This window comes from Dinoponera quadriceps, unplaced genomic scaffold (genome assembly GCF_001313825.1).
Source record: "Dinoponera quadriceps isolate SergipeBrazil2010 unplaced genomic scaffold, ASM131382v1 scaffold365, whole genome shotgun sequence".
NCBI classification, from domain to species: Eukaryota; Metazoa; Arthropoda; class Insecta; order Hymenoptera; family Formicidae; genus Dinoponera; species Dinoponera quadriceps.
This window is the reverse complement of record NW_014554573.1, coordinates 221,840-245,065: the sequence shown is the minus strand read 5'-3', so window position 1 is coordinate 245,065 and position 23,226 is coordinate 221,840. Positions and strand designations below refer to the sequence as shown.

Genomic DNA, 23,226 nt, shown 5'->3' with positions numbered 1-23,226 from the left:
AAATAAACGTAATTATCTGTTTTTCAGCGTCTTAAATCAATATTTCTTTTTATATCAATTTTCAAATATAATGTAGCAATAAATTGTCTAGTAAATTTGTTAAGGAATATTGAAGTATAAACATTTTACTTGAATCAAATAAATATTACTTGAACGGTTGAGCACTTTTTTTCAGTATATCGATACAGAAGCATTTTTTTCCACGAGTGCAATGAGACGCACTTCCTTAGATGATATATCGCTATCGTATTAGGGATCAAAAAGGAGAAATATGAAGTACATTTTCGTTGAAATTTCGATCGAAGGGAAAACCACTCGCCAAGGTAAGGTCGGAGAATTTATTGCATACAGATGTAGATCTCCGGTAAAGGCGAAAATTGTGATACATCTTCCGCGTACGAGCATGCTGCAAGGTGAAACTAATTACTTTTCAATTGTGTGTAATCGCAGGTAACGGAAACATGGCTATGAGCAACACGTTAGGTGCGAACACACTCGACATTTTAATGTGCCTTGGTGTGCCATGGTCCATAAAGACTATCATGACAGGGAAAAGCATTCACATCGTCTCAGGCGCACTTTCGTACAGTGTGCTCTCCATTATTGTGTGCGTGATTATTTTCTACGCAGTGCTCGCATTGTGCAAGTATCAATTAAATAAGAAAGTGGGCGTAATTTGTCTGATATTGTACACGATATTCCTCGTCTTCGCTATATTAGTCGAACTCAACGTTTTCTTCCGCGCGAACTTACCCATGTGCTAATTTCTGTTGCCGCGCTATTCAACGGTGAAGTATTCTCTCGTCGCTCCTTGCTTCCCTTTTTAACTGCCAGTCGATCTTTCTCGAGGCGAGGAAACCAATACGTCGAATCGACATCGCTTCCAATGGCCTCTCCTAGCGCGTTCAAAATAAGAGGAAATTGTTTTGCGATCGTGAGACTGAAAATTCTAAATCGAGGCACGAACAAAGCTCGTCGATCGGCACGAAGTTGTCGCGAAATTGCTATGCGTTTTGATCATCTCACATTCATATTGTTATATTCTATGTAAACTTTCGATCATGCATGCATGGAGGCAAGTAATTTGCTAGCGCAGCAAAATTTATGCTGACACAGCAAAATATATGCGGTAGCAAGGATGATTTCGCTACAACAGGAAAATTATTTTTTTTCCGTATACACACTGATACACTCGCGAGTAACGATCGGAAGCGCTATCACAGAATAAGTGTAATTCTCATTAAAGACTATTTATTGTTTTAGAGAAAAAATATTTTTATTATATCTTCCATCTTGCGTTTCTCTTTGAGCTCTGTGCAGAAAATTGTACCATACAAAAAAATTAAGGCGCTCGGCCTCATAAATCGGAAGCTGTTATCAGTTATCACGTAATTAAGAAGCGTTCCTATTAAGTACATTCGAGGCTTAATGGGATATTCCAGTGCGAAATCGTTTGGTTGGAGGATTAATCTTTTTGCTTTTTTGGCTCAAAAGATTCAATACTCTAGAAGCGAATTTATAGCTCTTTTATTATAAAAATTATTATATAATTTATACACTAGATGTTATAATGCCGTAAATCGTGAAGACGCAAAAGTGTTCTTGAAGTGTCTATTATTGGGATGGGCGAACCAATCGCGACCTACCGATCATCCGCACCTTCCTTCGTGCAACATTCAATCGCGTTCGTCGAAAAAAGCGTATAATATATATATATATATATATTTATATATATATTAGATATTTAGTTTAATTCGCATATATAGTACTATTATAAAGAAACGCGTGACTCTTTTGTGGCGAAGTACGTAGTCTCGAAGGGGAGAGGCGTGCCGCTGCCGGAAACATTGCAAACGAAATGTAGATCTCGATATCGTATAAAGATTGCCCATCCCAAAAATTCTTAAAGTACTATAGTATAAATCGGCCTCGACCGGCCACCTTTATATTTACAAGCGGACGGCATGACATTTTTCATTTGATGTCGATTCCCTCCCGCGTTTTGCGAGCACGAAGCGATCGATTTACACCGAACTGTGCGAACCAGTGATTCTTGTCAGTTTTTTAAATATTCACACACGAAAGATATAAAGAGAGAGAGAGAGAGAGAGAGAGTTCGCCTTAAAGTTCAGCTACATTTTTAAATATTCGTTTCCACCCATTACGTGTTTGTTTCTTTTCTCTTTTTTTTTTAACATGCGTACGTTACGCTTTGCGGTAACAATTATACGCGCATCGATTTTTTCGTTTTGTTCGATTCGGTGTTCTTGTAGAGAAAGAAAGAAGGAGAGAGGGAGAAAGAGAGAGAGAGAGAGATTACTGTGGTCGTGTGTTAAGTCGTAAATAGCGATACAACGATATAATCGTCGCGACGATGGCCTTCCTTATGGTCATTGAGGATATATTCAGCGATAATAATGAGATGTCCATCGCAACATTGGTCCCCTTAGTCATTCAGGATGTCGCCAGTGACCGTACGGATATCCCCCAATGATCATTGGGATATTACTCTTCAGCATCGAGAGAGAGAAAGAGAGAGAGGATGCCTTTAAGTTCGACGGGCGGACGCTTGCCCGCGGCCATCGCCCGAATCTGGCTCGTGCTCCTAAAACGCGGAAATGATCGGGCAAGATAGAATATATCATGACGACTTCGTTTTTTGCTCGGTACTCGATTAGAAGGACTTTGCGTGTCGGAAATATTTTTTTCTTTTTTCTCTCTTTTTTTTATTCTCGTCGACTCGGATATTGCTTTTCTATGGCGCTGTTTTACGTTGCCGTACTTCCTTCCTATCACATTAAGGATTAAGGTTGCCTATGCGGCGGCGGCGGTCAACGAGATCTATGTATTTACCTATTTACGAGAATAAACAGGCAGACAGTAAGTAAGTTAAATAAGTAAGCAAGTAAGGTAAGTAAGCAAGTAAGAGTAAGTAGGCGATGGAGGGTGTGCAATAGGCCACGGTGACGTGCTGCGTACGTGGTTTTCCTTGGACGTTCTTTCTTTTTTAAATAAATTGCATCACAGAATGTTAGAAATACGATATAAATACAGCGACTTATATAGACCCCGAAGAGCAACGTAAGCTTTGTTACGCGTTAAAGTATATTTTTATCCTTTATATCGCTCAACAGGATGATGGACCGTTGACATGTATGTTTCTTGTGGGTGAAATATAAAAGCTGAAGAACAAATGAAAGTAAAATTGGCCTAATCCCAACGTGAAACACCAATACGCTAATAATAACATTGCAACAATATTATAATTTTCCACTCAACAATGTAACTGTTGTACGTTATACAACCGTTATGCATGTTATATTCTTACTTTCTTTCCAGACAGCACAGAGATGAATAGAGGTTCATAGAGAATTCATTTTAAAGAATACGCAAGGAATTAAAAAAATGAATATCTGGAGGATTCTCGAAAAATGAACCACAATCAGTTCGTCTTGAAGTATTTCTCAGAAATTCATTGTAACGAATACTCCGCAAATCAGTGAATTTTGAATGTTCTGAGATTTATGGCCCGTGTCTTATTTCAATTGTCACGTAGCTTGATACGATCACGTCCATCCGAAATTGTGTTTGGCATCCTATTGTGGCCATACGAATCATGGTTGAAATGCACGCAAACGAATATAACGTAAAGTGGCAACGTAGAACCCGCGGGAACGCGTTGACCGATTCGACTTTGGAGATGCGAAATTATTCTCCGATGTGTCCGATTTCGCAATATAATTCGTCGCTCTCAACTTATTTCGGTAGTTATTAAGCGATATCGATTGTAATACACAATAAACGAACGGATATGCCAATTGAGAGACTACACTTACGATCAAAAGACCATCAAGAGACTTCCTTTAAAGTTTAGCGGCCTTCAATTTCACGTCGGTTCCTCTCGCTGTGTTCTTTTCTTCCCCCCTTCCCCCCACTGAAACTATACGCGAGCTGAGTTTCAGGCACGGGCTGAGTTTCAGGCACGCTTCAGGTATATGTCGTAATTCTCTCGATTAGTCCTAATGAAAAACCACCACCGACGATCCGATCGACTGTAGGCAACGGACGACGTCGACAACGGGGAGCAATTCCTCTGTACTTCGCCGTCGTGTTGTTCACTGCGGCTCGTAAATACTCGAAAATGTAAAAAACAATGAATGATATCAATCCGCCGTTGTTGGCGATCATCGCTCGACGTCCCTCTCCCCCCTCCGTAGAGATCGCTACATGTCGATTCATAAGCATTAAATGTCGCGCGAATTCTACGCTCGCGCGGTTTATTTACTGTGCGCGATAATTGTTGGTTTCTTTTTTAATACGCGTAGCGCGACTGAGACTCTCTCCTATAACGTTATCGCTCCCAATATTTACAGTGTGGACCTACATCGCTGTACCTATATATATATATATATATATATATATATATATAGGTATATGTATTTATAAATACATATATATATATGTATGTATTTATATACAACGTTTCGACGGACGCGATGTCGAGGTCTGGCTCGAAAAAAAATCGTATGCGCGATAAAAGCGTACTGGCAGCTTCCATATTATCCACTGTGTTTTTTTTTGTTTCCGAGTAAGACGCGCGTGCGCGCATTCCCGAGAAACCCGCGTTTATCTTCGATAATCCGGTTGACAAAATCGAGTATGGAATGCGATGATATCTCTGACAGAGCGAGAGAGAGAGAGAGAGAGAGAAAGAGAGATAGCGCGACGGAAATCTCCGCGCGCACGTAAAAACGAGCGAAACGCGCGTTTATGCGGAGGATGTCACGTGAAAAGTAACGCGCATTCGGCAAAAAGTGTCGCGGATGGAATATAATTCTGGCAAATAGCGCTTCTCGACGACGAACGAGGCTGCATATCACTGTCGGTTTACACCTGCTCTCTTCCACTCGCTCGATTTCGTTCGCCCTGACGCTAACCTTGGCGGAAAAGTCGTCCATGAGCTACGCAGCCGAGAAAAAGTACGTTGTTTTTCCTTTTCCAACGCTTACACGCACCCCCCGTGTGCGTGATCATTTCATCTCAAGTCACTTTTACACGCGCGAGAGATTCTCTCGCGAGCTACCGTTACTTGAGCAATGTTTCAAATGACCGGTAAAGCGGCGCTTAGTAAGTGAAGACGGTGCATCCCGCCGATGATGACTTTCCACCTTTTCTTCCGTTTTCTCTTTGTTTCTTCGTGCGTGATGGAACCGCGAGATAATTCGAATACGCGCGACGAAGGGAGCGCCTTCGCGCGAAATTGTAATTGTAAGTTACATCTCACTACCCCCTCCCCCTCAAAATAGTTTCTCTCTTCGGGATGCTATTTCAGCTGTACGGTAATAAAGCGAACAAAGCGGAAATCGTGGACGATGAACGAACGGTCATTTAACGAAACGGTCGTCTATTGAAGAGAAAGATACTTTTTACACATTGTGTCCGGTTGTTCGGAGATTCTTCGCTTGCTACGTGTGTATAATTCCATCGCATGCCCTTGTTTGGTAAATTACTGTCTGAGCTCGACCGAGCCGGCGATTGGAGATGCTTGACGCACGGCAACGTATTCCGGGGAAACATCAACGTGTGAAAATGTAAGGTGAATGTGAAACGCGCTGCGAAAGAGCGATCCGCAGAAATTAACGCGACGGATGAATGAATCGAATTTTGATTTAACATCAAGGCTCTCGCTCGTTCACCGACTCATTCTCCCCCGTCGTTTAGATTCGTCTCGACGGACTCGCTCATCGACATCATCGTGGCTCCTCCGGAAAGTGATTCTCGATTCTCGCTCGTGATTTACTCCCCCAGCCGGAAATGAGACGTGTGTGCGTGTCTCTGTGATAAATCCGCTGAAAGAATTTGAGCGCCTTGCGTTTCCTAATGTAAAATACCCTTCTCAATCTCCTCGAATAAACTGAATATCTAAAAGCTGATTGGATAAAAACGAGACGTAGAGACGACCTGGAGATGGGAATAGCGAGCGAAGTCGGCGGGCAAGATGCGAGAGAAGCGTGGAACCAAGCGGCAGCTGTTGGCGAAAGAAGTATGCGTGTAAAATCCGAATGTCGGAGTTAATGAGACGATGGTGTATCGTTAGGCGTGAAAACACCGGATGGGGTACTCGCAACGCAGCTGATAAATATCATCATCCTCCTCGACAAATCCTACGACCTATGACGTAATTTTTGTTTTAGGTAATAATAACAACGTGCTATAACCGTCCGAGTTGATTATCCACAAATCGCCCTCTTTACTCGACCAAAGTGGCAGAACGAGTGTATCTTGGTATTTTTTTTCGGTGGACACTCGAGATACTCCCAATTTCTTTCGCTATAAGTGTGTATGTGTGTGTGTAGGTGGACGTATGTTTGTACGTGTAGCAAATAGAATTATTAAGAATAATGAACACCTTGGAACCGCGAATGAAAACCTCGACGACGAATGCCTGCAGCCGAGAGATTTTACGGATGGTTCGCTTTTGGAGCAGTCATGTGTTTCTGTATGTATGTGTGTGTATGCTTTCGATAAAGCGCGATAATGCGATTCCGTTTAACGAGAGAGATAGATGGATAGAAAGAGAGAGAGAGAGCGAGAAAGAGAGAGAGAGAGAGATTCCGAAGTGCGAAATCGCCTTTGACTTCCCTAATCTACGAGTGTCCACGCGTGACGCGACGCGACGATGACATGCGAAAGAGTTGACGATTCGCGCGCGCGAAGTGTCACCCGCGGCTGTGCCTCGCCATCGGACATGTCGCAAACAGGTTGCCCGATGTACTCGTAATTAGTAAGTATTGTCATCGACTCGGATGTGTAATATGTACACTCGACGTACACCGCGACCAATCGGAGGGGGAGGCGAAGACGCGGGCGGGTCCGGTCGCGTCGGTCCTCGGGCTCGACACTACCGGAGCGAACAATGGACCGTCGTCGCGCTCTTCACTGTATCTCGCAGAATGGCATCTTATTGTTCACATCCTTGGTCTGCTCCTGATCCTGGCTGTTGCCGCCTTCGCTCTTCGGACTGCCAGCCTCCTCCAGGGAGCCCCCACCGCTGCCGTGGGGGCACATCGATTGTCATCTGAGCGCCAGGGTGGACACCATCGGCGGTCGGGACGGTTTGTTGTCAAGGATCCTCTCGATTTCGCTCATTATGCTCGCGTTCAATTTTGGGATAAGCTGAAAGCACACGTTTTCGTTTCACGCGCTGCTGCATTTTCCTCTTTCTCTCTACGGTACTTGATCCTCGATTAATAATACTCACCCAGACAGCACAATGTCTAAAGTCGAGATATAAGATGTCTAAAAGACATCTTAAGGATATCTTCAAGATGTCTTATATCCCGATTATGCTGTCTGGGTATGTAAGAATCGTATACATTCGGCCAGTACTGGAGACTGATTTTCAGCCTTTTACACATAACGTATAAGGCTAAAAAATCGCAATAATTTTAATTATAACGGTAGGGGGAAAGGTGGTTACAATTTTAATTTAATTTCGACCTTGTGTATAGGCGTAAAGAAATTGTGTAACATTAAAAAATGTCGATCTAAAGAATGATACGGCATGTATGACGCCGACTGTACAGTTACAATACTATCTTTCGCGTCTTGACCCGTTGCTATCGTACCCGGTATTCCGCCAATATCAAATCGATTTTGGCATCCGCTGTTCACTAAAAATTGATAATGAGCCCGTACCTCGCGGGCAGTTTTTTCCTACTAGGGGTCGCCTGGAGAGTCCCCGATAAAATCCTACCGTTTCCGCCGAGTGCAGCGTCAAGTGAATAAAACGCCGAGTAACTTTGTCCGCGTTACGCACCGAGTTCGCTGTACCGGTTTTTTTTAATTCGAATCAGTGGAGTTGAGTTTACCTGCAAACTTTGGAGACTCTCGTACAGTTGATCTATATTGGACGCACCGAGCAGAAGGCACTGAACACTTTCATTCTTTAAAGACCACGCGATGGCTAGTTGCCCGAAAGAACATCCCAGTCTTTCGGCCAATGCGCACACGTCCCGCAATTTGTCCGAGTATTTCCGGGTCTCTTCGTCGGCGGATTTGTCCTTCCACGCGTATTCCTGTTCGTGAAAACGAACATTACTCCAAAGGCGAGCGCGCACGGAATTGCGCATCTTGTGTTACACATATTACAATTATACTTGTTGAAAGTAACGATAGGAATGGGAGGAATAGCACGGTGTATTTTATGCCTGCGATAATGACTGAGTGGACGATAAGTCAGCAAACGTGAGCTTTGAAAAAACTATAAATGAGGAACGAGACGCAAAAATGTGACGAGCACTATCGTGTATACATGTTACTTCCAATAAGTGCGTTACTCTTGATAAGGCCGTACCTCCTTGTACAAAGATTGAGTTTCATCTTCTGTCCAACTGAACGAAGAGTATTTGTTCTGAAATCATCAGAAAACGGTCTTCGTTTCAGTACACGCGCAGATAAGAGCTTTTCATTTTGAATAGCTTGTCTCGTAAGGATGAGAGATTAGCGCTCGATATTTTCGCCGGAGAATCGGCTTATTTACTTCACTGGGTACTCACTTTATAAGAGGATCTCGAGAGGAACGATACGCCGCAATCTTCCGGCTTGGAGGAAACCATTCCAATGGTGACAGTGGACCATGCCATCAAGCCGACGCCTGTAAGAAATCGGATCATCTTCTTATGAACGAATCGCGAGAGTTATCGCCTTCGCCAAATTTGCCGGAGATCGAGGAGAGAATCAAGGGAGGATCGAGAGATTGCTGGGAAAAATTCCTCTCGCGTTACACAGTCTGTCTAATAAAAGCGTGATTAACATCACTTTTAAACTACTTATTTAGAGAAAGAAAAAAAAATTACGTACATGCTTACGTACAATCAATATTACAACGCTTTTGTATTAACAAGTAGGCCAATTATCAATGACCATTTTCTTGGCATTCAAATTCTTCACAGGGTAAACCGAAACAAATTGGATCACAGGGAGAATCGGATCAATATGAACTTTGAGACAGTTGTCGTTAATTTTTTGTTTCCAACGAGCTGTTTTATCGTTACCTCTGTGCACTTCCTCCGCACCTATTTGGAACAAAAAACTAACGACAACTGTCTCAAGGCTTATATTGATCCGATTCGCCTCGGTCTACATTCTGGTACTCATAATTAAATACGTCGTTCTTCGAACAATGACTGAGACGCTTTGTATATTGCGTCGTAGGAGAAGATCCTTTCCATCTGGTCGTTCAAAAGTTTTCGATGTAACGGCTTTGAAATAGAAGTTTGCTCGGTTACGCTCTCATTAGACAAACTGTATTACGCGCTGTTAGATGAACTCGTGCGTAAGGGCTAATTACCAATTTTGTTATACAATTCGGGCATATAGAGTTCAGGTTTCTCCCTGTAAAACAGATGATACTCCGCTTGCTCGACGATCGGCGTCACACAATTGAATTGCCGACAGTTTGAGTAGGCTTCCATGATCTCCACGGGCGTCCACCGCGATGTACCCCAATACATCACCCAGCCTTTGTTGATGACGTAATTCATAGCACGAACTATCTCTGAAACGAGACCACGCGAACACGTGAGATACAACAAGAGACGGACGGCGGCGTCGCTCCGTTGTGGAAAGTTGCCAGGTGAATCATAAGTGATGGCAAACCAATACGTGAACTCCTACTCTTTATTGGACGGACAGTTATCTTCGGTTTCTTTTTTTTCTACGATAAATGTCTGTCAAGAGAGGAGCGAAAAGATGTCCAAAGCGTTTGGGGATAAAGGTAAAATGGTTAAATAATTCCCACTTACATACATTCTTCACACGATATTAAAGCGATACATTAACGCGATACGTAAACACAAGAATGAAGAAGTCGACACGTATATATTTATACAAAATAAATAAATAAATATATATATATATATATATATATATATATATAAAGTACATAAACACTTTTACACGACAGTAACTTCCCATTTTCACGATAGGAAGAAGCGTATGATAATTGTTACGGTACAGTGCAACTGCCAAACATCAAATCGTCACTATAATGAAAACTTCCGGTAACTTTGCTTATTCTCATTTTCTCGAAATTTCGCGCGTGAATACGCTGGAGAACAGCCATTTTAAATTCTTCATGTCTTCTGTGAAGTCGAGTCGCATTATGCAATGTGGAACCAAGTGTGTGGGGCTTTATCTAATTTCGAGTTAAATATCAAGAAAGCCGTTAAATCTCCTTATTAATTGCGCGATAACGCGATTAAACTCATTGCATAAGGCCGCTCGACGGAATCATCGAGTTCGACAAATATGTGACAGCGTAATCCTCCAATTCGAGATCCGTCATGATAAATTAATGAAATCGCCCTTTGAAGTTCAAGGGTCTCGATCTTATTTTCGCAACTTCAGCGCCCGGTCTCAACGAAAGGGAGTGATTTTACCTTTATCCGTGAAAACGAAAATTCATTGCGAAATATTTCTGTCCGAGCGAAACGCCAAGCACGTGACGTTTAAATCAGCGGCGTGTCTATTTCTACTCGTGGAACTTCTATTTATACGGAACTACGCGTTATCGCGCGAAGGACGTCTTCAAATATCGTGTAAAGTTATTATCGGAATTATAACATGTCGCAATGTGTGTGTGTGTGTGTGTGTGCGATGCGGTTGGTGCGTAGGTGAGAGTGTTTCGTGAGTGACGAGACGAACGAGATGAAATGATACGGGAGGGAGGGATTTATTTAAATCGGAAAAAAGAGGCAACCCTCCCGCGCGTCGCTCGCAAGAAGAACGTAGGAGCTGAAACGAAAGTTACCTTCCATCGGACACATCGGATCGACTTTGTGGATCATGACAATGTCGATGTACGACAGTTGCAGCCTGACGAGCGAAGCTTGCACGGACTCGATAATGTGTTTCCGCGATAGCCCGCGACCCTCGGTCCTATCACAAGAATGGTAGATGTTATCAGTCTCGTAATGCACAAGAGCGGATATTATAGTACTAATGAGAGAATCATAAGAATCGGAGATGAGATCGACGGACGCGCACGGTTAAGAATTCCCCTCTTGCGGGATTCCGTGTGTTTAAATGGCAATATATCCGAAACAATGGTCTAAACGCGATGCCTAACGCACGGAAACCTAGTTATCGATCCACACGTCAAGGCGAAGCCTCATATCCCACACACAGGCCACTTAATATTAAACGAGGCCGTCTCGTTCCGCGAGATTCCGCTTATGCATAATACCGGTCGGTACGGCTACAATCGTAAAATAAGAGCGACATGTAACTCACTTCAGGCTGCTCGGCATTCGCAAGCGCGCGTGGTTTTGAATGGGGTCGGGATCTTAATCGTCAATGGCACACCGCGCCCGACGATACGCTCAAGGCCACGATTTTTATGATACCCTCCTAGATATATACGATCGGCAAATACGGTGTGTAATCTGATAAGGTGTCGATAGCCTTTGAGCGTATTAGCGACATAACGCATTACTTCGAATCTGCAGATCCGGCAGTGAGAACAACGAATTGTTCTCCGACTAAGCGTAAGCTGGCTAAAAGTTGGTAAAAGCTATAGCTTCTCTCTCTCTCTCTCTCTCGTTGGGCTATATGGAGATACGTAAAAAAAGAAAACAAAGAAAGTTCGAATCTATCTATTCTGACTCCCTCCGGGAGCCTGAATTGCAATCGGAGCATCTCGCACTACTTCGCCCTCGAGGCAACGAGCTCCGCTTAGAATCCACACCGAGGCTACATCCTACAGGGTTCGGTACAATATTACGGTACAATACCTATAGGTATCACGAGACTACATAGAGAGTATATAACGCTAATAGGGGGGGAAAGACGCGAAGGACAAAGGTCGGTGAGCGTAAGTTCGATTACACTGAAGCCATCGATCGAGAAGCACACGTAATAGAATGCGCCTTCGCGTGCAGCAGCGGATAATACGGACAACATCGAGAGAGCCACCGGCGCCACTACCAGCCTCTGCTATGATCATCAATGCCCGCTACACCACCAACGACGACGACGACGACGACGTCCACCAACTGACACTGACACGCGGGCAAGAACCGGGGCCAGCGCGCTACTCACTTGGTGTTCCAGTAAATTTTCGTCGTGACTACGTAACTGGAGCGATTCCAGGCGCGCCTCAGCAAAATCCGGCCGAACTGGATCTCAGCGCGGTGTCCGCTGTGGGCCTCGCTCAAGTCAAATACATTAATCCCGCTGTCGTAGGCGAGAGCTACGACGGCCTCCGCGGTCTCCTCGCTGCCGCAGCCGCCCACGCCGAAGGTGGTCCATGTTCCTGCGCGCATAAAACCAATCAAGCGACATCAGCGACCGTTTAACGCGGCCGCCGGGCAGAGTGCGGGCGATTCGCGCGCGACAACAAACGGTGCGTCGCACCTGATCGGCTGCTGCGATCTAGCATCGGCAGGTCTTCTACCCTTACCCGTCTCGCAAAGGAGAACACCATTCCGCCGGAGGTTCAAGTGGCAGCGCGCGCAGAGCCGGCTCGATTGCAGCTGAACGGCCACCAAACTACGGCTTTAGGCTCTCGCGACGATAATAATAATCACACGGATACTTTCTCCCCTGCTTAAAAAAAGCCGATAGAAGATGACAGAAGTAGATTCAAATCTTGCGATACTTCGTCATAACTTTACCATCTCAACTAAACTCACGTTTCTGTCAAGGTAGAAATATTATCTCTTTCTTTCGTCTTCAATCATGTTTTGGTTTAAATGACTAAAATTTATTTAAATAAATGAAAAATATTTAAATTTGGTTTAAATGAAGAAAATTTATTTAAATGTGTATATTTTTTCTATGTTATATGTTGAACTATCTGATCCAACTGAAAAATTATGATTCGATATCTATACGTATGAATCTATTTTAATTCTGCCGGGGAGGTTCCTATTTTTTCTATAAATAATATATTATAGAAATACATTTGTATCATAACTAAAATTGAAATGTGAAATTTGAATTAAAAAATATGTTTTACCGATAAACAAGTAACTTGAACGGTATATTATATGTTTAAATACTAGAAAAAAAAGAAAATTTATATATGTATGTATATATCAAATATATCAGATAACAAAACTGTGAAGAGCCAAAAATACGATTCGATTTATTGACATTTTACTTATACAATTCTATCGGGTTTTTAAGCACTGGGTTCCTTTATATAGATTATATTAAGATAAAAGTAATAAAGGAAAAGCACCAAAACTGACATAGGTATGATAAACTGACATACCCATGTTTCTCGGTTGTATAAAATTCTGTCGAACACGAATTTCGTCTACTGAGTGCAGTAACAGTCAGTAATGAATAATTTATTTGACAATGCTATTTTATAATGTGAGTTTTGAACTTTATAAACCATTTCGGATCTTGTGCCAATCTCTATTATCTGCCATTGAATCACGCAAGAAAAGTTAAGGTTCGCTTATTCTGCGAGATATCTGAGTTTGCTGGTCTTTCAACCGATATACCTCAACTTTGCTGTGAAATATTATTTCAAAGAATACAGGTGAAGCTACCTGATTTTCCTCTCTTTTTCTTGTTTGTTTATTTATTTAAGTTGGTCGGAAAGGAATCAGGAAAATTCTTTCCACATAATACAGAAGCAATATATATCGTAAAAGTTTCAAAAAGTATGAAAGATTAAAGATAACATGTAAAGATATATAATAAATGTACAAAATAATATAATATCAATGCTTCTGTTTTATTTTTTCTTTTATAATTTTCTATACATATCATGGGTATGTCGATTTTGGAGCTTAGTTTCTAGAAGCGTTTCAATCCTCAAACATCTTAAAAATAGCTATTGCAAGGAAATATGTAATAATTTTCATAAGACTATAATATATTTTCATAGAGAAGTATGTCTACTTTGCATCCATGCACATAACTTTTAATTTTATACCTTCAAGCTTTAAAGCCTAAAAATAAAATGGTATTTCGGTTTTGGTGTTTTTTCTCTAATAATTATCAGTTTGTAAAAAATTAAATAATTAAATTATATTAGCAAGAAAGGTATTTTGACTAGCCTATGAGAGCCAAAACCGCTGTTATTTGAGCGAAATAAATATTTTATTATAATTGTATATATTACAAATTATATTAAGACGAAAGTAAAATAAAATAAATAATATCGATTGTAAAAAGAAATAATTTGTTGACAACGTTTTGCTAATGATCTATTTTGCAAATATCTTGAAGCAAATCTAAAATTAAATACAAAATGCAACGTGTGTTGTTGACTAAGCTACACGAATAATTGGTTTTTCTTAAGCCTTTAAGCCTGTCAACCTTCATCCCAAGGTCTATTAGCAAATTGTTTTGTATCGCGAAGATATCCAGCCGGCTCTACTGGCTCTGATTATTAAAAATATTGCAAACAGGAAATATATGAAAAGCTTGTAAGCTCAAGAAATGGCAATCAGTGATAAGAAAAGCAGAGTGAGGCGATCGCGCGGAGAATCGCGATCCGCATGAAATTGAAGTAATTTACAAGAGAACATCGCGCAAGCGAGCTTTATTCCGCCTTGAGACAGCATACATTTATATAGAACGTGCAAAAGTCTAAGAAAGCATGTGTTCCTCTGTCTTCGCTAATCTTTCGTCTCTGTTGCAACAAAGTTCTCCTCGCTCGTTAATGTAAAAATATATAGTAATGGTGTCAAACGGTTTCCGTTTGCGGGAAAACCAGAAAGAAACTCTCAACTCCTCAGGGGAGAAATTAATAATTCGCAGCGTAACCTAGATATATATATATATATATATATATATATATATATATATGTGTGTGTGTGTATGATATATATACATATACATATGTATGCGTATATAACAAGCACGTGTGTTTACCTACGCAAGCAAATTGCACGTGTATTGTCAGAGCCATTAAGCGCGTACGTTCTCGGCCAGGTGAGCGTGAGGTAATATTATTCACATACGTAACTGTGTCGTGTGTGTGTGTGTTCGCATTCGCAGCACAACATTCTAGGAACGAAAAACGATGCGACGATGAGGGCGAGAGCACAAGAGCGTTATACGAAATAATGAATGCGAGCCGTGAATCGAATGCGAGGACGCGACAACGACGAAACCACCCACGGCGTCTCGGCAGGCCGGTAATAAAAATCCGATAGCCGTGGAGAGGATGCATTCCAAGATCGATTTGCGATATGTGCGCGCCACGGGAAAGTGGGTCTAGGTTAGCCGGGCGGGAAGCCTCGCGAAAGATCTCAGAGAGAGAAATCGACTCTACGAAAGTGGGGGAATACATTCAGCGTACCTAATCCAACATTGGAAACACGTAGACCGCTTTTGCCCAAGTTGCGGTAGCGAATACCTGGCGAGGGATGCTGCAAACGTTGCGCTTGTGCGGCAATGCAGCTAGTTAGTAGCTGCTCTTTTGTTCCGGTCGTGTTGCTGCAGTGCACGCCCGAGTCTGCACCGCCGCCGCCGCCGCCGCCGCCTCCTCCGCCGCCGTTGAACTCTTCCATGCAATCCAGACTTGCTATGGGTGCACGGCAGCTGCGCATACAACATGCACGAGTTATATCGCGAGTATATATCGATGTCGATATCTGGCTCGTGCACGAGGAAACGCGAAGGAGACGCGACGATCCGGCGGCTCCGGGCTCTGTGCCGGCTCTGTCACCGGACATCCCGTCCTCCTCCGAGTTCCACCCCGGCGAACGTCTCGCGAGGTGTGGGGTCGCGCGTCAGGGTCGCTGCTTTCGCGACTTCCTCGAGTTTCCTCGGCCGCGTTCAGGAAACGCAATGTCCGAAGTGAACGTTGAGCGATTATCGTTCTTCACTGAGGTATTCTTTCAGATCATCCGTAATAGATCTAAAAGAATATTCCAATGATACGCAGTACACCAATTTTGTGTCAAATTTAATTTGTTCCGAACGTTATAGTTTTCTAAACGCGCCCCTTGGAATCGTTCGTCTTCGACCGCGGAATTTGACTTTGATCTCGTCTCGACCGGTAATTTCGAGCTGAATTGTCGAGTTCAGATTCCGTCCTGGGAAGAGCGATTTCGCTCGATTCGTGAAACTTTGGAAGTTAAAAGCTTTCGCGATCGTCGACGTCTCTAATTGTCGAAGCGACTGTCGTGTTTCTCAGTTTGTCCCGCAGTTTCGCCAACTGAGGAAACGTCTGGTGATTCCGCGACAGCCGCGGATTAAACCGCTTTGGTCCAAACCTCTCATCGCCGTTTAACCGCGTTATGTATCGCCTACGTGGATACGCATGCGTGCACGTGTGCACGTAGTGCTGCATGCATGCGGCGCGTGTGACTCCGTCATATGGATTTTCGAGAGTTTTCATGACATCAAAATGTAGAAGGTAACGTCATGATGGTGATGCGAGACTCGCAATATCGAGCAGTATTCGTCGCAACGGGAACGTCGGTTTTGATTTCTTAAACGTGCAAGAAATGTTGAAGTATCCTTAAAAGAGTCATCCCGCAGAAGTAAAGTCGAAGTAATTATATTCTATTCTTAATGTAATCACAACGAAAATACAATATTGCATAATAAGAATTCAAAATAATATAATCAATCTTGCATTTTGACATAAATAATAATAATATCGATAAGATAGAAAGCCAATGTTTTTCGAGAAACCGAGTCGTTTTAACTTCCACATTAAACAGATCATATTATATTAGGCTCTCATGATGTATAATCAAATATTCGAAATTAGGATAGGTCAGTGAGAGCCAAGCACGGTTGTTAAGTGCGAATATATTTTTATTTCGGGAGGATAAATACGTTCGACAGTGTGAGATGATTCCACGTTAAAATTTATTAAACGCACAGTTTGCGATTTACTTAGACAATAATTACCGACGAATAATTTTTCGATATTTTTCGATGCATAATATTAACCGAATACGTCTCGAGAAGGGGACTAGAATTATTTTCCACAATTATATTTGCTAAAACTACCTTCGTTTGCTCCACAAACCGGGCAAGTTTCAGTTTGCTGCACAAACTCGACGAGTTTTATCCAAATCAAAAGTGCAGAAAGGCCAAAGTACACGAGTACCTTTAAAACGGCAACTTTATACACGGTATCTTTTAAAAGGACGCGCATCCTTTCATATTCGGAACCGTTATCTCAGCTTTATCGTTTCTTTATCACATGTGAAAGCGCGCATTCTACGTTTGCTTACATCATATCATTGCGGAAAAATACCAGGTAGGCGAGAACGCTTAACAATCGACTTACCGTCGTCAGTTCAACGTTGCGATTACAGACGCGACACCGTCAGACGATTATCTGATCAAACCACGTGCAGATTGACGCTATCGGCGAACGACGCTAAATCTTCGGATGCAATGGAATTCGCTAAATGTATGTACACAGCCGGCAGATCAAAGGTTGCAACATTTTTTTTCGATAACGATGAGTTATCCGATAGAAGAATTTGTTCAGTAATTTTCAGAAGATATGTTTTCCCATTGAACACGAGATACGTTGTGAAATTCATCGAAAAAAGTGTTGCATTGCCTTTAATCTGCCGTGTGTATGTATATATAGTCAGTCACGAAAAGGTTGCAACACTTTTTATTATAAGTTTCGGAATACATTCTATGTCCAGTAAGAAAATTTGTTTTTTAGTAATTTTCAATTTGTTGTTTTTTAGTAATTTTCAGGAGATACATTTTTTATTAGATACAATTGGAGATGCATCGTGAAACTCATCAGAAATAAAGTGTTGCAATCTTTTTGTAACTGACCACATACATCAGTCGTACAGATCTGATGAGCAACGCTTGTACGACCGATCCTATATATGACTCGAGCCATCCCGAACTTGAAATTATTGCTATGGTGACTACGCGAAATCGCCGCTCACTGTTGAGACACGTGGTTTGTTCCTTATAGTTGAACTAGCTACACTAGTTCAAGAAATTTACGCACACCGAAATGTCAGAATCTTGTGCGCTTCATGCGCTTCGATGTCTATGTAAATTTCTTGAATTACTGCAGCCAGTTTAGCTATAAATTACAGATCAATTCAACAATTCAACAGCGTTCGACGACAGAGAGACCCGAGTAGAAATGTATCTAATCGGTCCGAATGAAAAGCTAGTAACTAGCGAGCGGAAGCTAGATTAAATTTTATAGCTCGTTATTAATTCGTTACTGGCCGATTATTCACAAATACGTAAAATCGATTTTGTAATCCAGCTGTTGTCTAGCCATTACCCATTAAATTTGATAGAATAGATGGCGTTGTCTATTCTAAAATATACAATTTAGCTACTAGCATATACCCGCCATTAGCATTTAAAAATGAGATAAGTCAGAATTGAGGATATTTTATTCCATAAAAATTTTCGAAAAGCAGATTGAGTATTAAAAACTACTTGTTATTGCCTTGTAATACATCACTCGCTTACTACTTACAACTCGCTTCTGAATTTTGATCTATTATCCATACAGCACAGAAACTTGTAGCAACATTGCTGCAACGTTACGAGAATGTCGTGAGCAATGTTGCTGCAAGCTTCTGTGCCGAATGGGTACTAACGGCTTCTTATAAGAAACCTTTTACATTACTACTTCGCAACTACCCGAGTCGAAATTTTACAATTCTACAGTCAATTTCTAAATCTTCGGTGGAGAAAACGGAAATACGTTCCCGCTAATAATATCAAAAGAGCGCAATAAGTGCTCCTTTAATGCTGCAAAAGAAATTTAGTCCTCCGGAGCCCAAATTTTAGCCCTGCATTAAGTCTTCAAACAGAGAAAACGGCAATAACTTCCCTATTTGTAGCACCAAAAGAGCATGATAGAAGACCTTTGAATTTTTAAAGTAAAACTAAATTAGACTTAAAATAGGATTAAAATTTCCGACTCGGATTAATTATGATTTTTCATTTCGTAATTTCTTTTGTTTAACCGTCCAACTTATTTACCTATCCATCATCCAGTCACTGGGAGAAATGAGCGTTACATTACTGGCTAATAGCGACGTTAAGACACAAATTTACCACCCCGTGATTGAACATCCACGAGGTTTAACTTCTACCTGGGACGACCCGCTGACTCTTTGTGTATAAGCAAGTATAAGTCGGCTTTAACGATCCGCTCTGCCTTCCTTTCTTTCTCTTTCTCTCCTCCTCTTTAGAAGATAATCTTACGCACGGTATAGAAGGAAGGAGAACTTATTTTAGCCAAAGTTAGCCGTAAGTGACGTTGGTGCAACCGGGCCTAAGTGAGCTCGCACGGCTCACCGCTCCGTACCGCTCGTGTTACTCGCTTGAGTTGAGGAAACGGCGGCCGAGTTCAGCGTCGTTGGTATAACGATCGCCGTCGATGTTGCGGAACGGATTCTCGTCGTCAGATTTATAACTCGCGTTTGAATTCCGCTCGGTGAGTGAGCTCGCCTATATCCGGTCGCGCTCTCTCGGTTCGGCGGTTTTACGACGGGCCTTTTTCCATGAAGACTCGTTTCCCGTTGTGCCCCTTTAAAGGCTAAAACTACCACCGCGATGTGGGTCACCGGCGCGGGGACGGGGGTTTCAGGTCGAGGAATATCGCTCTCTCGAGCACACCCCGGTAACGTCTGCCGGCCACTTCGTGCCACGTCGTTACCCGGACACACGCGGTAACTTCGTCAACCGCTTTAATAGTTAAAGCACCGCCGAATCCGTCTTCGATAACCCGCCGCAAGTGCGGCAAAACGACCGCTCGCTCGATCGATATAACAGCATTTCCCGAGGAAACGCGAGCCAACCGGGAAGCAGCGCGGCAGTTCCGAAGAAAGGCAGTCTTTCATCCGACAGTCCGCTGAATGACCGAGCGATCAGGACGGAAAACATCCCCGGAGATCCTCGGGATCGACACCCCGCGGAGTCTTCGAGCGGGACGTATTGCCCTCTGCCGGAGGAAGACGATTCGCTCGTTCTCCGCGCACCGTGAAACTACCGCGGATATCTTTGGGCACACACACGCGTACACACGAGGCCCTCTTTTAATTGAATCGCGCACGATATCCAGCGGATGGCCCACATCGCCGTGTGACGTTCGTTCCCGTTTCACCGCGATCTTTTCTCTCTCTCTAACAACGAGATATGCGTACGTACCGATAAATTGTAGGCAGTGGATAAGAATCGTCGTCCTCCATACTGCTGTTTGTATTTGCGTTGTTGTTCGTATCATTTCCCGCTGTCGAGGTATTGCCAAGATTACACAGCATTAATCGCGACATTACTAACGTCGGTAAAACGTTTCAGTCTATCGGAACACTTCGGGGGGAGGGAGGGGACGCGAAACAGGCCGATATCACGGTATGGGTACCACGTACGGACTCAACAACGAGCGCATACGTACTTGACTCCTAATGCGGCAACCATACCAACCGGTGAAACGTATTACTGAACTTTCGCAATTCTATCGTGTCTTACCGCGTAGTCTCCTCCGTTCCTTCGCTCGCTCTGTGCGCTTTGCTTTGATACTTTGGCGTGATTGGTGCGTGGTAAACGAGCATCGCAATCGTATCCCAAAACGCACGTATGTACAGGTAGAGATCTCGGTTCTACGTGTTCTTCTCTCTCTCTCTCTCTCTCGCGTTATTGCACGTGTGTACAAGACGTGTGTAGGCACTAATATATATAATATAATTTTCTTTTTCTCTCCCTTTTTACGAAATCACGAGCTTAGGCACCACTTTTGAAGAGCATAAACTTCACAGCTTCCGGTGTAGAGTCGGGCACAAGTAGCAGTCCGCGCGCGAGAGGGCCGAACAGCGTTATTTCGTGCTGTTCCTCGCTGTCGGTCGCGGCTTATTATTTAAGAGGAGCGATACACCTGCCCTTCGCACGAGGGAAAACTCTGCTCTACGTGCTCTAGGGGAGGAATATGGGGTCGATATGAAGCGAGGATATGTGAACATACGAATGTCGCGCGTATTATATCACGGAGGCGCGCGATCCAATCCACTGGTAATCGCGCTACAGCGTATTCGGGGCTACGGTATTCGCGATATCCATCATCCGTCGGTGGGTATCCCGACCGTCGCCACGGTGTGTCACGAAGACCGTCCGCCAGTTGTGCCCGCGTAGACTGCCGTAACGCGCGCGTCGCGGGTCACGTAACTACTCGCGCGACGACGACGACGTGAGACATTATCGGACAGCTGCGAGGCGGGTCTGAGCATAAGTGTATGATAATTTGCGAGATGATCGTCCGGCGCGGCCGCAATAACGAGTTTTCATAAAGGAACACACACAAATCCGGAACGAAACATCGGTAAAAATGTCAGGGGGAGGCCCGAGAGAGAGACGAGTGTTGTGCTCCCTGCGCGGTAGGCAACACTGCACACACTCGACACCCTGCGATTCCCACCTTTCCGCGCCCGGTGGACGCAACCCCCGTGAGAGAGCCACCCCCGAGGCCGCGGGAGACCGCGCATGCGCCGCCCGACGCGGCTGCGCGCGCGCTCCGCCGAGTCGCGAAAGGCGCGCATGACGCCGCACGAATCCCAGTCCCGACGTCGCTCGTCTTCGCCACCCTCGCGCTATCATGCGATAACAGCCGAATTTCGCGGAGTCGATCATCGATAAACCGACACACGTCGCGATGCTCGCCCCGATTAAGAATTCAAGGCCTCGATACTCTCCGATCGGATATTGGAAGGCCGTATCGCGCGCCAGCATTCTCCGTGAAGACGGACTTTTCAAGCCGGCATTCCTACAAGGACGTGCAATTATTTCGACCGACGTCGTCGTCGCGAGATGAGCTTACCGTATTCCCGGCAATTGAGACGGTCATGCGGGACGCGATCTCGGAATGCATTCTCTCGTGATCCGCGACTCCACTGTCATGAACTTGGCGGGAGGAGTGTGTCTGAGACGCCGTGTATGCAGCCGCATTCGCCGCGCTGTGCCCCCCTCCGTGCCGTCCTCGCACAACCCGCGCAAGCTCACCGGCCGCACGGACACACGGGAGTATAATCAGTGTAGGAAGAAGGGTTTTGTGAATCAACGGTCTCAACGGCAACGCCGCATTGCAGATCTGCCGCGCTAACACGCAACTGACCCCTCACCACCATTACACCTAACTACACTCATAGTTAACGCACACGTACGTACGCCAATGCGGACTCGTCATGCACACACGCACATACTGACTGACAGGCGGCGCGCGTGCAACACACACGGAGCCCCGCGGGAAATAATAAATACTTCACGTCGCCGACGATGATTCGACAAACAAACAAGCGGTACTATACAGCCGTCACGGACAATTGATCGCATTCGCGAGGCTTTCTCGAACGATGCTTAGGGAGAAGAGAGAGAAAGCGTGTGTCGTCGCTTCGTGCGCGGTGCGTTGCTCGGTACATCGTCTCATTATGTGCACGGAGAACCTCCGTCCGCGCACTTCGACAACGTCAGACGGACACTCGACTGATCTACGAGAGAGAGAGAGAGAGAGAAAGAGAGAGCTGGGGGTATAATCGCTCGAGATGACGGTGAGCCGAAGACGAAGCGACGACGGCTTGGACGACACTCTTGCCATGCTGTGCTACCTCTACGAACGGATTCGACAAGCTGGTGCGGCACGTCACGCTGACGCATTGCTCTCGCAGACTCGGAAAAAACACCTGTCCGTCCCGAGTCAAAGAGCCAAAGCGACATGGAATCGCGTTACGTACCTTCGAGATACGGCGGGCTAATGACGCGACGCTGAATCTTTGTGGGGGATTACGTTGAGCGCGCTACCAACGTGTCCCGTCCGACTCGGATCTTTTCATACATTGCGGAGTCTGCGAGAGGAGCAGGCAGACGCTGCTCCGCGGCGGGTAAAGTCGGTCGTTGAATCCGTGCCAAGGCTCGGGTTCTCTCTCTCTCTCTCTCTCTCTCTCGCTCTCTTTCTCCGGAATCCGTGTGCACAGGCGAGACGGGCGCGCCTGTGTGGGAACTCGAAATAAAATCGCGCCGATATCCGCGGGATGAGTGGTATTTTGCTCCCGAGTTGACCCTCGTCCAATTTTGCGTCTTATCCGATCGAGGGCGGAATCGCGGAAAAACAAAGGAAGGAGAGGAAACGTGCTGGGTACTCGCGCACGACGAGCGTGTAAAGCGGCGCGTCGTCACTCGCGCACGCAGTTCCGATATTAGCTTAGTCCCCGCGAATATCAGAGATATCTATAGAGCGTAATCAGA

At 44.2% G+C, this 23,226-nt stretch overlaps 2 protein-coding genes across 7 annotated transcripts in view; one reads left to right on the top strand and one right to left on the bottom strand.

The window, feature by feature from the left end:
• Positions 1 to 2,840, top strand: part of LOC106752113 (sodium/potassium/calcium exchanger 3-like) — an 11,010-nt gene extending 8,170 nt beyond the window's left edge. The window contains exon 6 of the mRNA XM_014633551.1: positions 451 to 2,840. Within this exon, the coding sequence (XP_014489037.1) occupies positions 451 to 764 (314 nt within the window). The 3' untranslated portion in view covers positions 765 to 2,840. The remainder of the gene's footprint in view (positions 1 to 450) is intronic.
• On the bottom strand, positions 1,511 to 23,226 carry LOC106752114 (voltage-gated potassium channel subunit beta-2). 6 transcript variants are annotated; one of them, XM_014633552.1, is made up of 10 exons: positions 21,806 to 22,682; positions 20,146 to 20,907; positions 15,329 to 15,570; positions 12,103 to 12,316; positions 10,814 to 10,941; positions 9,353 to 9,559; positions 8,559 to 8,656; positions 8,357 to 8,413; positions 7,872 to 8,078; positions 1,511 to 7,176 (listed from the first exon to the last, which is right to left on the bottom strand). In XM_014633552.1, exons 2-10 carry the CDS (start codon positions 20,268 to 20,270, stop codon positions 7,075 to 7,077), a joined length of 1,380 nt encoding a protein of 459 aa, XP_014489038.1. In that variant the 5' UTR covers positions 20,271 to 20,907; positions 21,806 to 22,682; the 3' UTR covers positions 1,511 to 7,074. The 6 variants fall into 6 exon arrangements, with proteins under 6 accessions (XP_014489038.1, XP_014489043.1, XP_014489041.1 ...); XM_014633557.1 differs by lacking the exon at positions 21,806 to 22,682 and having other exon boundaries at positions 20,146 to 20,227; positions 20,467 to 20,709; XM_014633555.1 differs by lacking the exons at positions 20,146 to 20,907; positions 21,806 to 22,682 and adding an exon at positions 22,716 to 23,226.

Excerpts from the sequence above, each read along its gene's own strand:
- LOC106752114 (XM_014633552.1), bottom strand. The coding sequence starts at position 20,270 with ATGTCGCGATTAATGCTGTGTAATCTTGGCAATACCTCGACAGCGGGA. Across the intron at positions 9,560-10,813 it reads TCCGATGTGTCCGATGGAAG|AGATAGTTCGTGCTATGAAT; the intron begins GTAACTTTCGTT and ends GTCTCGTTTCAG. Across the intron at positions 8,657-9,352 it reads CGAATTGTATAACAAAATTG|GCGTCGGCTTGATGGCATGG; the intron begins GTAATTAGCCCT and ends GATTTCTTACAG.